The 14,471-nt window shown below is 40.2% G+C and overlaps 1 protein-coding gene across 11 annotated transcripts in view; it reads right to left on the bottom strand.

Annotated features, from left to right (window-relative positions):
* The window catches only part of FBXL13 (F-box and leucine rich repeat protein 13), a 272,798-nt gene that overhangs the window by 211,343 nt on the left and 46,984 nt on the right, over nucleotides 1–14,471 (bottom strand). For 9 of the 11 annotated variants that reach the window (XM_015447861.4, XM_065541045.2, XM_065541047.2 and 6 more), the window contains 2 exons: nucleotides 13,532–13,641; nucleotides 11,161–11,328 (listed from right to left, as the gene is read on the bottom strand). The exons of the other annotated variants lie outside the window; for them this stretch is intronic. In XM_015447861.4, the coding sequence (XP_015303347.3) occupies nucleotides 11,161–11,328; nucleotides 13,532–13,641 (278 nt within the window). The remainder of the gene's footprint in view (nucleotides 1–11,160; nucleotides 11,329–13,531; nucleotides 13,642–14,471) is intronic. 11 annotated transcript variants of the gene reach the window in all.

Genomic DNA, 14,471 nt, shown 5'->3' on the forward strand with positions numbered 1-14,471 from the left:
TTACTAAACTTAAAGAAATAGCAATAACCACTATTCAAAATGAAGCACAGAAAGAAAAACAAGGCTAACAAAAAATGAATAGAAACTCAATGACCTATGGGACAATACTAAGTTATCTAAGTTATGTAATATTTGTATAACTGGAGTCCCAAAAAAGAGGAAGGAGACAGAAAAATAGCTGAAGAAATAATGGCTGAAAACTTTCTAAATTTGCTAAAAATATGAACCCACAGATCCAAGAAGCTCAATGAACTCCAAATAGGACAAGCATAAAGAAAATCACATAAAGGCACATCATAATCAAACTGCTGAAAACTCAATGATAAAGACAGAAATCTTAAAAGCAACAAGAAGAAAAGACACATTACTTACAAAAGCAGAAAAAAAATTTAGCCCCTAACCAATTTAAAGCAATGCTAGTCAGAGGATGATGGAATTGTATCTTAAAATAGAATGAATAAAAAAAACCTGTCAGCCTAGAATTCTATAAATAAAGGCAAAATGCTTTTTCAGAAAAATGAAACTGAGAAAACTTAGCAATAACAGACTTGAGCTTCAAGAAATATTAAAGGAGGTTCTTTATGTTGAAGAAAAATAGCTCCAGATGAAAACTCAGATCTAAAGAAAAAGAAAGAGTACCAAAAATGAACAATTTGTGGAGAAATATAAAATATGTTTTTCTGGGGTTTTAATTTCACTAAAAAATAATTGAATCCCTTCTGTTACCCTTTTCCTTTCTCCTTCCCATATAGTTCAATCCTAAAGTCATTAGGTTGGGCCAAGCAGAGTAGGCATCCATGCCAGATGAAGGGTATGGGAGGAGCTAAAGTGGCCCAGGGCAGGTATATCAGAACAAGTGTGGAAAGGAGGGTATCCAATCAGTGGGCCATCCTGGCTCAGAGTTTGGAGCTCAAGAAAAGTGAGGAGGGTGTCTCCAAGGAGGAATGGCCTAGAGTGAAATATCAGAGCCCAAGTGGGAAAACGAAGGCAAATTGAGGAGGCATGGTTTATTGTGGGGTATTGGAGCCCAAGGCAGGTGATAGATGGAGCCCAAGAAGAAGTGAACAGCCCAAATCCAAGTCCTGTGCCACTGAGATGATGTCATGAGACCATGTCTATGATCTTTCTAACAAAAACACCTAACAGTAGTCTACTCATGCAGATATTATACATAAAACAAGTCCAAATTGAGAGACATTCTACAATAAAACATCCCTAATCTTTATGTCAAGGTTAGGAAAATTAAAGAAAGATTGGGGAACTATTCCAAACTGAAGGAGGCCAAGGAGACATGACAACCAAATGCAACATATGAACTGGACAGGGTCCTTTTGCTAGAACATTTTGGGACAACTGAAGAAACCTGAATTGGGAGGATTTTGATTGTCAACTGTAAAAGCATGCCCTGTTTATAGGAAATACATGAATAATATTCATGGTTGATGAGGCATCATGTCGGCAACTTACTCTCAAATTATTCAGGAAAAAATGTTCTTTGTACTGTGTTTGCAACTTTCCTACAAGTTTGAGATTGCTAAAAACAGAAAAATGTATGCTGGATAAAATGTAATTGACTATTTTTTTTTCTTTTGTGAGATGGAGACTCACTCTGTAATCCAGGCTAGAGTGCAGTGGTGCGATCTCGGCTCACTGCAACCTCCGCCTCCAGGGTTCAAGAGATTCTCTTGCCTGAGCCTCCCAAGTAGCCAGGACTATAGGTACACACCAACACGCCCGGCTAATTTTTGTATTTTTAGTAGAGACAGGGTTTCACCATGTTGGGCAGGCTGGTCTCAAACTCCTGACCTCAGGTGATCTGCCCGCCTCAGCCTCCCAAAGTGCTGGGATTACAGGTGTGAGCCACCGCGCCTGGCCTATAATTGACTATTTAAAGCAAAAATAAATTATATTGTAGAGTTTATAAATCTATAAAAGCAAAATAAATGACAATAATAGCACAACGCACAGGAGGGAGAAAATAAAAGCATAATCTTGTTAGGTCCTTTAATTTAAAGTGGCATAACATTATTTGAAGATAGTCCATGCTATCTAAAATGCATATCGTAAATCCTAGAGCAGCCACTGATTAAAAAAGGAACATTAGCAGTCAGAGGCACAGGAGTTCACAGGAAAAAAAAAAAAAAAAAAAGATAGCTGCGTGAGTGTAGGAAGGAGTGTGACATGGCTTAGAAAAACAACTAAGAATGACATACTAATATGACATTTAAAAAGACAAATAGGTGAGGGGCCAAGATGGCAAATTAGAAACAGCTCATGTACACCAATCTCACAGAAAACAAAAGGGCTAGTGAACACTGACCCTGCAGGCCAACCATCTGAGAAACAACATTCGATCCATCAAGGCAGCAGGGGAACACAGATTGCAGAGAGGAATGAAGCTGGGGACCAGCCTGTCTGGGCTCAGCATGGAGTCATGAGAACCACTACAACATGAGAAAGGGTGAGTGGGTGAGAGCCCCCAGGGGGATTCACACTGTTTACAAGCACTTGTGCAAGACTGGGAATGGGAGAATCCCCCCGACTTCCCCCAACACCCTGCTACCACACTTTAGACTGAGGCAGAAAGCCAGTCAGACATTTTTGAGGGGCAACTCCTTAGTGCAAGGGGACCTCTACAAGGTTTGGGCCCTGGAGCAGACCAGCACCAGCACTACAGCCCCAACAGAGGCTGCGGTTGCAGTACCTGGAAGCAGTAAAATTGTTCCACCCCTCCTTGCTGGACAGGGCTAGGCACCAGTTTCCAGCCCAGCAGTCCTGCTTCAGCCCTTACTCAGCCAGCCACTCAACCCACCTCTGCCACTTGGAGCCCGGTGGGCAACACTTGCTAGAGCTTGCAACCCAGTGGTCCCACTTTTGTGTGAACTCAGCTGGGGGGTGCAGTCTCCTGTTGTCCTAGGAAACACCTGGACAGTAGGGCAGGTGTCCCCACCTGCCCCCACCACTGGTAGCCAGGCTGGCAATACCTACTAGAGCTTGCAGCCCAGCAGCCCCACGTCTGTGTGAACTAAGCCAGATGGCATAGCTTCCTGTTGGTCCAGGAAACACCTGGATGGCAGGCAGAGCCCATGACCCCACCCACCCCACTACTGGTAACCAGGTGCCAGAGCTTCCCGCTCAGCGGCCCTGCTTCTATATGAACTCGAATGCAGGGCACAGCTTCCTGCTGTCCCGGGAAATACCTGGATGGCAGAGTGTGCAACCCCACCCACTCCCGCCACTGGTAACCAGGCAGACAATGCCTGCTAGATGTTTTGGACCCATGTTCCCACTCCTATGTGAACTCAGCTAGAGGGCAGAGCTTCCTGTTGTCCCAGGAAATACCCAGATGGCAGGGTGAGCGTCCCCAGCCACCACCACCACCAGCAGACAGGTAAGCCATGCCTGCTACAGCCTAGAGACCAGCAATCCTACTTCTGCTTGAATTTGCTGAGAAGTGCAGCCTCCTATTGCCCTGGAAAGACCTGGATGGCAGGGTGGCCAACTCCACCCACCCCTGCCTCTCATAGCCAGATGGGCCACACCCACTAGAGCTTCCAACCCAGCAGTACCACTTCTGCCTGAATTCTACCTCAGTCTATAGTGCGGTAGGGAGGTTTAGGGGGAAACCAAGGGGATTCTGCCATTCCCAGTTTTGCACAGGTCCCTGTGGAGAGTATGAATCCCCCTGGGGGCGCTCACCCACTCACTCTTTCCCATGTTGCAGTGGTTCTCTTGGTTCCATGCTGAGCCCAGACAGGCTGGTCCCCAGCTTCATTCCTCTCTACAATCTGTGTTCCCCGGCAATCTCATGTTTTCCCAGGAAGCATACAGACAGAAGACAAGGATTGATCTGGCAAGGATATGGCTTGTATGCCAACTGCAGCCCCTGCCTGACTGAGCCCTGTGGAATAGAACACCCAACAAAAGAAACATGGGCATGGAGACAGTAATCAGAGGTGGGGGGTCCTCCAACATCCAGGAGTATACTAGAATCAAGGCCAGTCAAAAGACCACCTTATTCTATAATCAAACCCCAAGGGCATCAAAGAAGAAAAAAGCAAACAAATCCATCCAACGGACAGCAGTTTCAAAGATTAAAGAGATATCGGCCCACACAAATGAGAAAGAACCAGTGTAAGAACTCTGGCAACTCAAAAAGCCAGTGTCTTCTTACCTCCAAACAATTGCCCTAGTTCCCTAGCAATGATTCTTAACCACGCTGAAATGGGTGAGATGTCAGATGTAGAATACAGAATAAGGACAGGAATGAAGATCATCAATATACAGGAGATAGTTAAAACCCAATCGAAGAAGTCTAAGGAGTATAATGAAACAATACAGGAGGTGGTAGACCAAATGGCCATTGTAAGAAAGAAACAGGCCAGGCGTGGCGGCTCACATCTGTAATCTCAGCACTTTGGGAGGCCGAGGTGGATTGATCACCTGAGGTCAGGAGTTTGAGACCAGCCTGGTCAATATAGCAAAACCCCATCTCTACTAAATACAAAAAATTAGCCGGGTTTGGTGGCACATGCCTGTAATAGCAGCTACTCGGGAGGCTGAGGTGGGAGAATCGCTTGAACCCAGGAGGTGGAGGCTACAGTAAGCTGAGATTGCACTACTGCATTCCAGCCTGGGAGACAGAGTGAGACTCTGTCTCAAAAAAAAAAAAAAAAAAAAAAAAAAAGAAAGAAAAGAAAAGAAAGAAAGAAATTGATCTGATAGAGCTGAAAAACACAATAATGTACTTGTAAGTACTAACAGCAGAATCAACCAGGCTGAGGAAAGAATCTCAGAGCTTGAAAACTGGCTCTCCTAAATAATTCAGTCAGATGAAAATAAAGAAAAAAACAATAAAGAATAATGAACAAAACCGCCAAGAAATATGGGATTATGTAAACAGACCAAATCTATGACTCACTGGTGTCCTTGAAAGAGAAAAGAGAGGGAGAGAAACCGAGGAACTTGGAAAACATTATTTCAGGATATCGTCCATGAAAATTTCCCCAATCTTGCCAGAGAGGCCAACATTCAAATTCAGGAAATGCAGAGAACCCCTGAAAAATGCTACAAAAGAAGGCCATCCCAAGACACATAATCATCAGATTCTCCAAGGTCAAAATGAAAAGAAAAAAGGTAGCTAGGCCCGGACGCAGTGGCTCATGCCTATAATCCCAGCACTTTGGGAGGCCAAGGCTGGTGGATCACCTGAGGTCAGGAGTTCGAGACCAGCCTGACCAACATGGAGAAATTCCATCGCTACTAAAAATACAAAATTAGCCGGGCGTGGTGGCACGTGCCTGTAATCCCAGCTACTCAGGAGGCTAAGGCGGGAGAATCACTTGAACCTGGGAGGTGGAGGTTGCAGTGAGCCAAGGTTGTGCCACTACACTCCAGCCTGGGTGACAGAGCGAAACTCCAACTCAAAAAAAAAAAAAAGGCAACTAGAAAGAAAGGGCAGGTCATCTGCTAAGGGAACCCCATCAGGCTAACAGCAGACCCGTCGGCAGAAACCCTACGAGCCAGAAGAGATTGGGGGGCCTATATCCAGCATTCTTAAAAAACATAATTTTCAACCAAGAATTTCATATCCAGCCAAGCTGTTTCCTAAACAAAGGAGAAATAAGATACTTTTCAGACAAGCAAATGCTAAGGGAATTCGTTACCAACAGACATGCCTTACAAGAGGTCCTGAAGAAAGCACTGAATATGGAAAGGAAAGACCATTACCAGCCACTATAAAAACACACTTAAGTACATAGACCAGTGATACTCTAAAGCAGCCACACAAACAAGTCTGCATAATAACCAGCTAACAACATGATGACGGGATCAAATCCACATGGATCAATACTAATCTTGAATGTAAATGGGCTAAATGCCCCCAATTAAAAGGCACAGAGTAGAAAGCAAAACCCAATGGTATACTGTCTTAAAGAGACCCATGCAGTGACACCTATAGGCTTAAAGTAACGGGATAGAGAAAAATTTACCAAGCAAACAGAAAACATAAAAACGCAGGGGCTGCTATTTTAATTTCATGCAAAACAGACTTCAAACCAACAAAGATCAAGAAAAGATAAAGAAGGGCATTAAATAATGGTAAACGACTCAATTCAACAAGAAGACCTATCTATCCTAAATATATATGTGCCCAACCCAGATTCATAAAGCCAGTTCCTAGAGACCTACAAAGAGACTTAGATAACTACACAATAATAGTGGGACCTTTGAATACCCCCAATGACAGTATTGAACAGATCATCGAAGCAGAAAAATAACATAAATATTCAGGACCTGAACTCAACGCTTGACCAAATGGACCTAATATAGATCTACAGAACTTTCCATCCGAAAATAACAGAACATACATTTTTCACATCTGCACATGGTCCATACTCTAAAATCAACTGCACATACTGGGCATAAAACAATCCTCACCATATTCCCCAAAACCAAAATCATACCAACCAAGCTCTCAGACAATGCAATAAATATAGAAATTAATGCTAAGACTATCAATCAAAAGCATACAATTACATGGAAATTAAAAACCTGCTCCTAAATGGCTTTTGGATAAATAATGAAATTAAGGCAGAAATCAAGAAATTCTTTTAAACTAATGAGAAACAAGATACAAGATATCAGAATTTCTGGGACACAGCCAAAGCAGTGTTAAGAGGGAAGTTTATAGCACTAAACACCCACATCAAAAAGTTAGAAAGATCTCAAATTAACAACCTAATATCACAACTAGAGGAACTAGAGAAACAAGAACAACCCCAAGACTAGCAGAAGACAAAAAATAACTAAAGTCAGAGATGAACTAAAGGAAATTAAGAGGCAAAAAACCATACGAAAATCAATAAATCCAGGAGCTTTTTCTTTGAAAGAATTAATAATACAAGGTAGACTGGTAGATAAACTAATTTAAAAAAAAAAAAAGAGAAGATCCAAATAAACACTATCAAAAATGGCAAAGGGTGCATTACCACTGATCCCCCCAGAAATACAAAAAACCCTCAGAGATTATTATGAACACTTCTACACCTAAAACAAATGGATAAATTCCTGGAAACATACAACCTCCAAAGAGTGAACCAGGAAGATTAAATCCCTGTAAAGACTAATATTGAGTTCCAAAATCAAATCAGTAAGCCATGACAGTAAGATTGTAAAAAGGCCAGGCATAGTGGCCTTTCTATACCAGAAAAATACAAAAATTAGCCAGGCATAGTGGCACATGCCTGTAGTTCCAGCTACTTGGAGGCTGAGGTGGGAGGACTGCTTGAGTCTGGGAGGTTGAGGCTGCAGTGAGCCATGATCACACTACTGCACTCTAGCCTGGGTGACAGAGCAAGACCCTGTCTCAAACAAAAAAATCTAATCAGTAATAAAAGCCTACCAAACAGAAAAAGCCCATGACTAGATGGATTCACAGCTGAATTCTATCAGATGTATAATGAAGAGCTGGTACCATTCTCATTGAAATTATTCTAAAAACTGAGGAGGAGGAATGCCTCCCTAACTCATTCTATGAGGCCATCATTATCCTGATACCAAAACCCAGCAGAGATACAACAAAAAAAGAAAACTTCGGGTCAATATGCTTGATGAATATGGATGCAAAAATCCTCAAGAAAATACTAGCAAACCGAATCCAGCAGCACATCAAAAAGCTTCTCCACCATGATCAAGTAGGCATCATCCCTAAGATGCAAGGTTGGTTCAACATACACAAATCAATAAATGTGATACACCACATAAAGAGAACTAAAAACAACCACACAATCATCTCAATAGATTTAGAAAAGGTTTTCAATAAAATTCAACATCCCTTCATGTTAAAAACCCTCAACAAACTAGGCACTGAAGGAACATACCTCAAATAATAAGAGCCATTTATGAAAAACCCACAGCCAACATCCTACTGAACAGGCAAAAGCTGAAGGCATTTCCCTTGAAAACCAGAACAAGACAAGGATGCCCTCTCTCACCACTCCTATTCAACATAGTACTGGACGTCCTAGCTAGAGAAATCAGGCAATAGAAAGAAATAAAAGACACTCAAAGGAAGACAGAAAGTCAAACTCCCTGTTTGCAGACAATATGATTCTATGCTTAGAAAACCCCACAATCTCTGCCCAAAAGATACTTAATCTGACAAACAACTTCAACAAAGTTTTGGGATACGAAATCACTGTACTAGCTGTGCACAGTGACTCATGCCAGTAATCCCAGCACTTTGGGAGGCTGAGGCAGGTAGATCACTTGAGGCTAGGAGTTCAGACCAGCCTGGCCAACATAGCTAAATCCTGTCTCTACTAAAAATACAAAAACTAGCTGGGTTTGGTGGCCCATGCCTGTAATTCCAGCTATTTGGGTGGATGAGGCATGAGAATCGCTTGAACCCAGGAAGCAGAGGTTGCAGTAAGCCAAAGTTACACCACTGCACTACAGCCTGGGTGACAGAGTGAGACTCTGTATCCACACTGAGAGCCAAATTAAGAATTCAATTTCATTCACAGCAGCCACAAAAAAAGGATAAAATAAATAGGAATACAGCTATAACCAGCCATAACCAAGGAGGTGAAAGACGTCTACAACAAGATTTAAAAAACACTGAAAGAAAGAAAACACAGATGACACAAACAAATGGATAAACAACCCATGCTCATGGATAGGAAGAATCAATATTGGTAAAATGGCCATACTGCCCAAAGCAATTTACAGATTCAATGCTATTCCTATCAAACTACCAATGACGTTTTTCACAGAATTAGAAAAAAACTATTTTAAAATTCATATGGAACCACAAAAGGGCCCAAATAGCCAAGGTAATCCTAAGTGAAAAGAACAATGCTGGAGACATCACATTACCCAACTTCAAACTATACTATAAGGCTATGGTAACCAAAACAACATGGTTCTGTTACAAAAACAGAAATACAGACAAATGGAACAGACAAACAGAGCCCAGAAATAATAGACAAACAGAGCCCAGAAATAATGCCGCACATCTACACAATCAAGAAAAACAAGCAACAGGGAAATAACTCTTCATTCAATAAATGATACTGGGATAACTGGCTAGCCATATGCGGAATATTGAAACTGGACCCCCTCCTTACACCACATACAAAAATCAACTCAATATAGATTCAAGACTTAAATGTAAAACTTAAAACTATAACAACCCTGGAAGATAACCTAGGAAATACCATTCTGGACATAGAACTTGGCAAAAATTTCATAATGAAGATGCCAAAAGCAATTGCAACAAAAACAAAAATTAACAAATGGGACCTAATTAAACAAAAGAGCTTCTACCAGCAAAAGAAACTATCAACAGAATAAACAGACAACCTACAGAATGGGATAAAAAATTTGTGAACTACACACCAACCGAAGTCTAATATCCAGAATCTATAAGGATCTTAAATTTACAAGAAAAAAACACCACCATTAAAAGAGTGGGCAAAGTACACAAACACTTCTCAAAAGAAGACATGTGCGCAACCAATGAGCATATGAAAAAATGCTCAACATCACTAATCATTAGAGAAATGTAAATCTCACACCAGTTAGAACGGCTATTATTAAAAAATCAGAAAATAACAGATACTGGCAAGGTTACAAGAAAGGCAATGCTTACACACTGCTGGTGGGAATGTAAATTAGCTCAGCCATTGTGCAAAGCAGTTTGGTGATTTCTCAAAGAACATAAAACACAATTGCCATTCAACCCAACAATCCCATTATTGGGTATATGCCCAAAGGAATATAAATCATTCTACCATAAAGACACATTCATGCATATGGACAACACAGCACTCTTCACAATAGCAAAGATATGAAATCAACCTAAATATCCATCAACAGTAGACTGGATTTTTTTAAATGTGGTGTGTATATATATATACATTGAAATACTATGCAGCCATAAAAAAGAATGAGATCATGTCCTTTGCAGCAACATGGATGGAGCTGGAGACCATTATCCTAAGCAAACTAACACAGGGACAGAAAACCAAATATTGCACATTCTCACTTACAAGTGGAAGCCAAACTTCTGAGTACATACGGACACAAAGAAAGGAACAGACACCAGGATCTACTTGACGGTAGAGAGTGGGAGGATGGTGAGGATCAGAAAAGTATCTATTGAATACCAGGCTTATAACCTGGGAGACAAAATAAATCTGTACACCAAACTCTTATGACACGCGATTTACCTACATATAACAAACCTTTCCATGTACTCCCTAAACCTAAAATAAAAGTTAAAAAGAGACAGAGAGAGAAATAATTAGGGCAAGGATGACAGACTTTATTACACAAAGATTTAACATTTCTGTCATCAGCCGGGCGTGGTAGTTCATGCCTGTAATCCCAGCACATTGGGAGGCCAAGGTGTGTGGATCACCTGAGGTCAGAAGTTCGAGACCAGCCTGGTCAATATGGTGAAACTCAATCTCTACTAAAAATAGAAAAAATTTTAGCTGGGCGTAGTGGTGGGCACCTGTAATCCCAGCTACACTGGAGGCTGAGGCAGGAGAATCGCTTGAACCCAGGAGGCGGAGGTTGCAGTGAGCCAAGATTGCGCCATTGCACTCCAGCCTGGGCAACAAGAGTGAAACTTCATCTCAAAAAAAAAAAAAAAAAAAATTCTGTCACCAAAAGACTCCACAAGCAAAACTGAAAGCAAACATCAAGTGTAGGGGAAAAAATCTCCAAATATATTCCAAAGGGCTAATATTGCCAATATAAAGAGCTATTACAAACCAGTAAGAAAATTATAGGAATTACAATGTAAAAACAGACAAGATAGGAACAGGTAATTTGTAAAGGAAGAAATAATGGGCAAAAATAACCTTATTCTAACTGAATGCAATATATCAACAGTAGGATTATATGTATACATATATATATATATATATATATGTATATATTTTTTTTTTTTTTTTTTTTTTTGGAGATGGAGTTTTGCTATTGTCGCCCAGGCTGGAGTGCAATGGCACCATCTCAGCTCACTGCAACCTCTGCCTCCTGGGTTCAAGCAATTCTCCTGTCCCAGCCTCCCAAGTAGCTGGGATTACAGGCACATGCCACCACACCTGGCAGATTATAGTATATAATGTATAGTGTATTCATACAAACCTGCAATATCGCTCTTTCAGGTAACAGTGAAATGTCACATTTTAGAGTCTCATCTACAAGAGAGCCTTCAGAAGAACTTTGTTCAGGAAAATTGGATTCTTCTGCAGTAGCTCTTTTGAGTATTAACCTATTTTTCCATTTTTTCAATTGAAGTTCATGTTTTAGTATCTGCAATGAAAATAATTTTAAAATTCCATGGAATTGCTGTAACGATCAAGAGAGATGACAGACATAAAGCACAGTGCTTGACACAAGAATAGAACAAATTAAACATTATTTATGATTGTCATCATTACTACACAACTATAATTTTTCATAAGCATGTTTAACATTCCCTGAACTACCAAAGTATTACAGATCATTTCCATTAGTTGTCATAAAACACTGGCACAGGCAGCCACCTTGAAAGGCTGATCTAGTCCCCTCTTTCACAGATGAGGAAGTGAGGACCACAAAGTCAAGGCTCTGGCAATGATAAAACTGGTAATTGGTGCATGGAGTGAAGGTGATTAACATACGGATAACAAAAAAGGGAAGTCAGAAGTAATGTATTTGGGAAATTGCCAAATTTATCATCACAGGAAGTCCCCATTTTAACTCTTGATACACTTCTGAAAACTGTGTAATAAACAAAGGTAGTAAGTATTTCAGTCATAAACATATACACACAATATTGGGGTAATATATATTAATGTAATATATATGTGTGTATGTATGTGTGTGTGTGTATATACACACACATATTAGAGCCTGAGGAAGAACACATGTGGAGCGCTTGACACACAGGTGTTCCCTGCCTCTGCTCCCAGCATACCCCTGCCAGCCTCACTCCATTTAAGGGAATGTAGAATGATTGTTAGGTCAATAAATCATGTATCTAGAAAAAATGTTCTCTAAACACACAATTAACTATATAATACACATATATCTTAACAATATTATAGTATATACAATATACATTATATATATTAATATATATCAACTGTGTGCAAAACATCATGCTCAGCATTCAGAGACTACTAAGAGAACAACACTGCCTGCTCTCAGGGATTTTTGGTTTATTCGTTTTTTGAGAAGGAGTTTCGCTTTTGTTGCCCAGGCTGGAGTGCAGTGGCGTGATCTCGGCTCACTGCAACCTCCACCACCTCCAGGGTTCAAGAGATTCTCCTGACTCAGCCTCCCAAGTAGCTGGGATTACACGGGCCTGCCACCATGCCTGGCTAATTTTTATGTTCAGGGATGTTTAGCTGAAGCAGGTGTACAGGGGTGGACTGGTCATGTACTGTTACCTATTTCACTATTAGACAATCAGTGATCAGGCATAGAGGGCAGTGATCAAAACACTAGCTTAATAATACAGAGTGGTGGAAAGCACTGAATGAGCAGACTAATATAGTGTTAGGTACCCAAAGTAGAGCTGTTTCACTGGTAACACTGAAAAGGTAGTGTGCAAAAGGCAAAGCCTACAGGACAGCATACAAGACCATCAGCTCAAAACCTACACATTATAAACTTCTGGAGAGCATCTCAAGTAACCTCTGAGATGCTTAAAGCTCAGCACAGGCTCTAGCACTGTCTTAAGCATACATAAGTAATAAATCTCCTCATACTCTTTTGCTGCGTGTGTGCTATTGTTGGTCTCAACATCTGAACCAAATTCAGGCGAGTGGGGGCATTGATCCATGGGGCAACCACAAAAGAAGGGAATTTAACTTCACCCCACATTCTCTTTCCTATTTACCCTTACTTTGTATTTCAAAGAATATTAATAAAATATCTCCTACTAAATAATGTAACTACAGAAAAAAAATCCAGCATGTTTCTATGTCTGATCATAGTGTTACTTTGAACATACTAAACCAATATTAAGAAATGATATACTAATAGCTGAAGTAAATTTTAAATTATTAAGTTAAAGAACAAGAATCTCAGCCAGACGCAGTGGCTCACGCCTGTAATCCCAGCACTTTGGGAGGCCGAGGCGGGCAGATCACCTGAGGTCAGGAGTTCAAGACCAGCCTGGCCAACATGGTGAAACCCCGTTTCTACTAAAAACACAAAAAAATTAGCTGGGTGTGGTGGCAGGCGCCTGTAACCCCAGCTACCTGGGAGGCTGAGACAGGAGAATCGCTTGAACCTGGGAGGCAGAGGTTGCAGTGAGTCGAGATCACGCCATTGCACTCCAGCCTGGACAACAAGAGCAAAACTCTGTCTCAAAAAAATAAAAATTAAAAAAAAAAAACAAGAATCCCTTCAAAAGTAGATAATATTCAGGATTTTAGTATTTTCCACACACAGCATTATTATTTGAGGCAACATGAATATAACTGAAAAATCCAGATTCTTAAAAAATTGTTTCAATATACAATACCAGCTCATCTTCTTTCTTTTTACTCTTAAGTCTTGCTCTATTCCGCCATTTTGTTAGGATAATGGACAGCTTGTGACAATAGATGATCTGTTGTATCCGCAATAGTGTATCTGAAGGAAATTTACTAGATTACTGTATATATTAATAGTTATAGCTGTTTCCAAAAAACACAAAGTGATTTAATATTCTATCATGTTTATAATATGAGCCAATGTCACATCTGATCATTTTTGTTTGGTTTTATTTACACTTGAAATTAATTACTTTTGATAGCATTAGTACTCTCGAGACTTTATCAACCTGGAAACATCACCTGTGCCCTCAGAAATTAAGATGTAATAGCTGCAATAGAAATCTCAAGACATGTATCATTTCTTTTTTTTTAAACAAGGTTGTTATTTGTAAAACCAGAACTTCTAAACTTTTTCATAAGAAATACAGTCATAACGTAGCATTTAGATCCAATGCCTTTGAATTTAATTTTATGTCCTATGATTAACCATTCCTAACCCTTCATTACACTAATATTAAAATCTTCAGCGGGTCCACTCTAACTGAGATACCAACCACAGCCAGTCAAAAAGAAATGATTCTCTGGTTTGCAACAGCCATAAACAAGTTATTATCAGGAGAGCTGCAAAAAAATCTAACCGGAAGACAAGAGCTCTCAGAGGTTATACTAAGTGGGCATGGATCACATTAATGTACCTCCCACTCACTCAGTATAACCCCCAAGGTCTTAAGAGAAAATAATTTTTAAGTTTCATCATATATACATTAAATGTAATATTTGTAAAAAGCATAAACCTCTTTACAAAAATAGTCAGTTTTGGTACCTGTCCATATTATTTGGAACCCACCCAGGTCTCTATTACATAAAAAAGCTCATAGTAGATTCTATTTATATTCATGTATACATACACACAAATGCACACAAGAT

The sequence above is a fragment of the Macaca fascicularis genome, chromosome 3 (genome assembly GCF_037993035.2).
Source record: "Macaca fascicularis isolate 582-1 chromosome 3, T2T-MFA8v1.1".
Taxonomy (NCBI): Eukaryota; Metazoa; Chordata; class Mammalia; order Primates; family Cercopithecidae; genus Macaca; species Macaca fascicularis.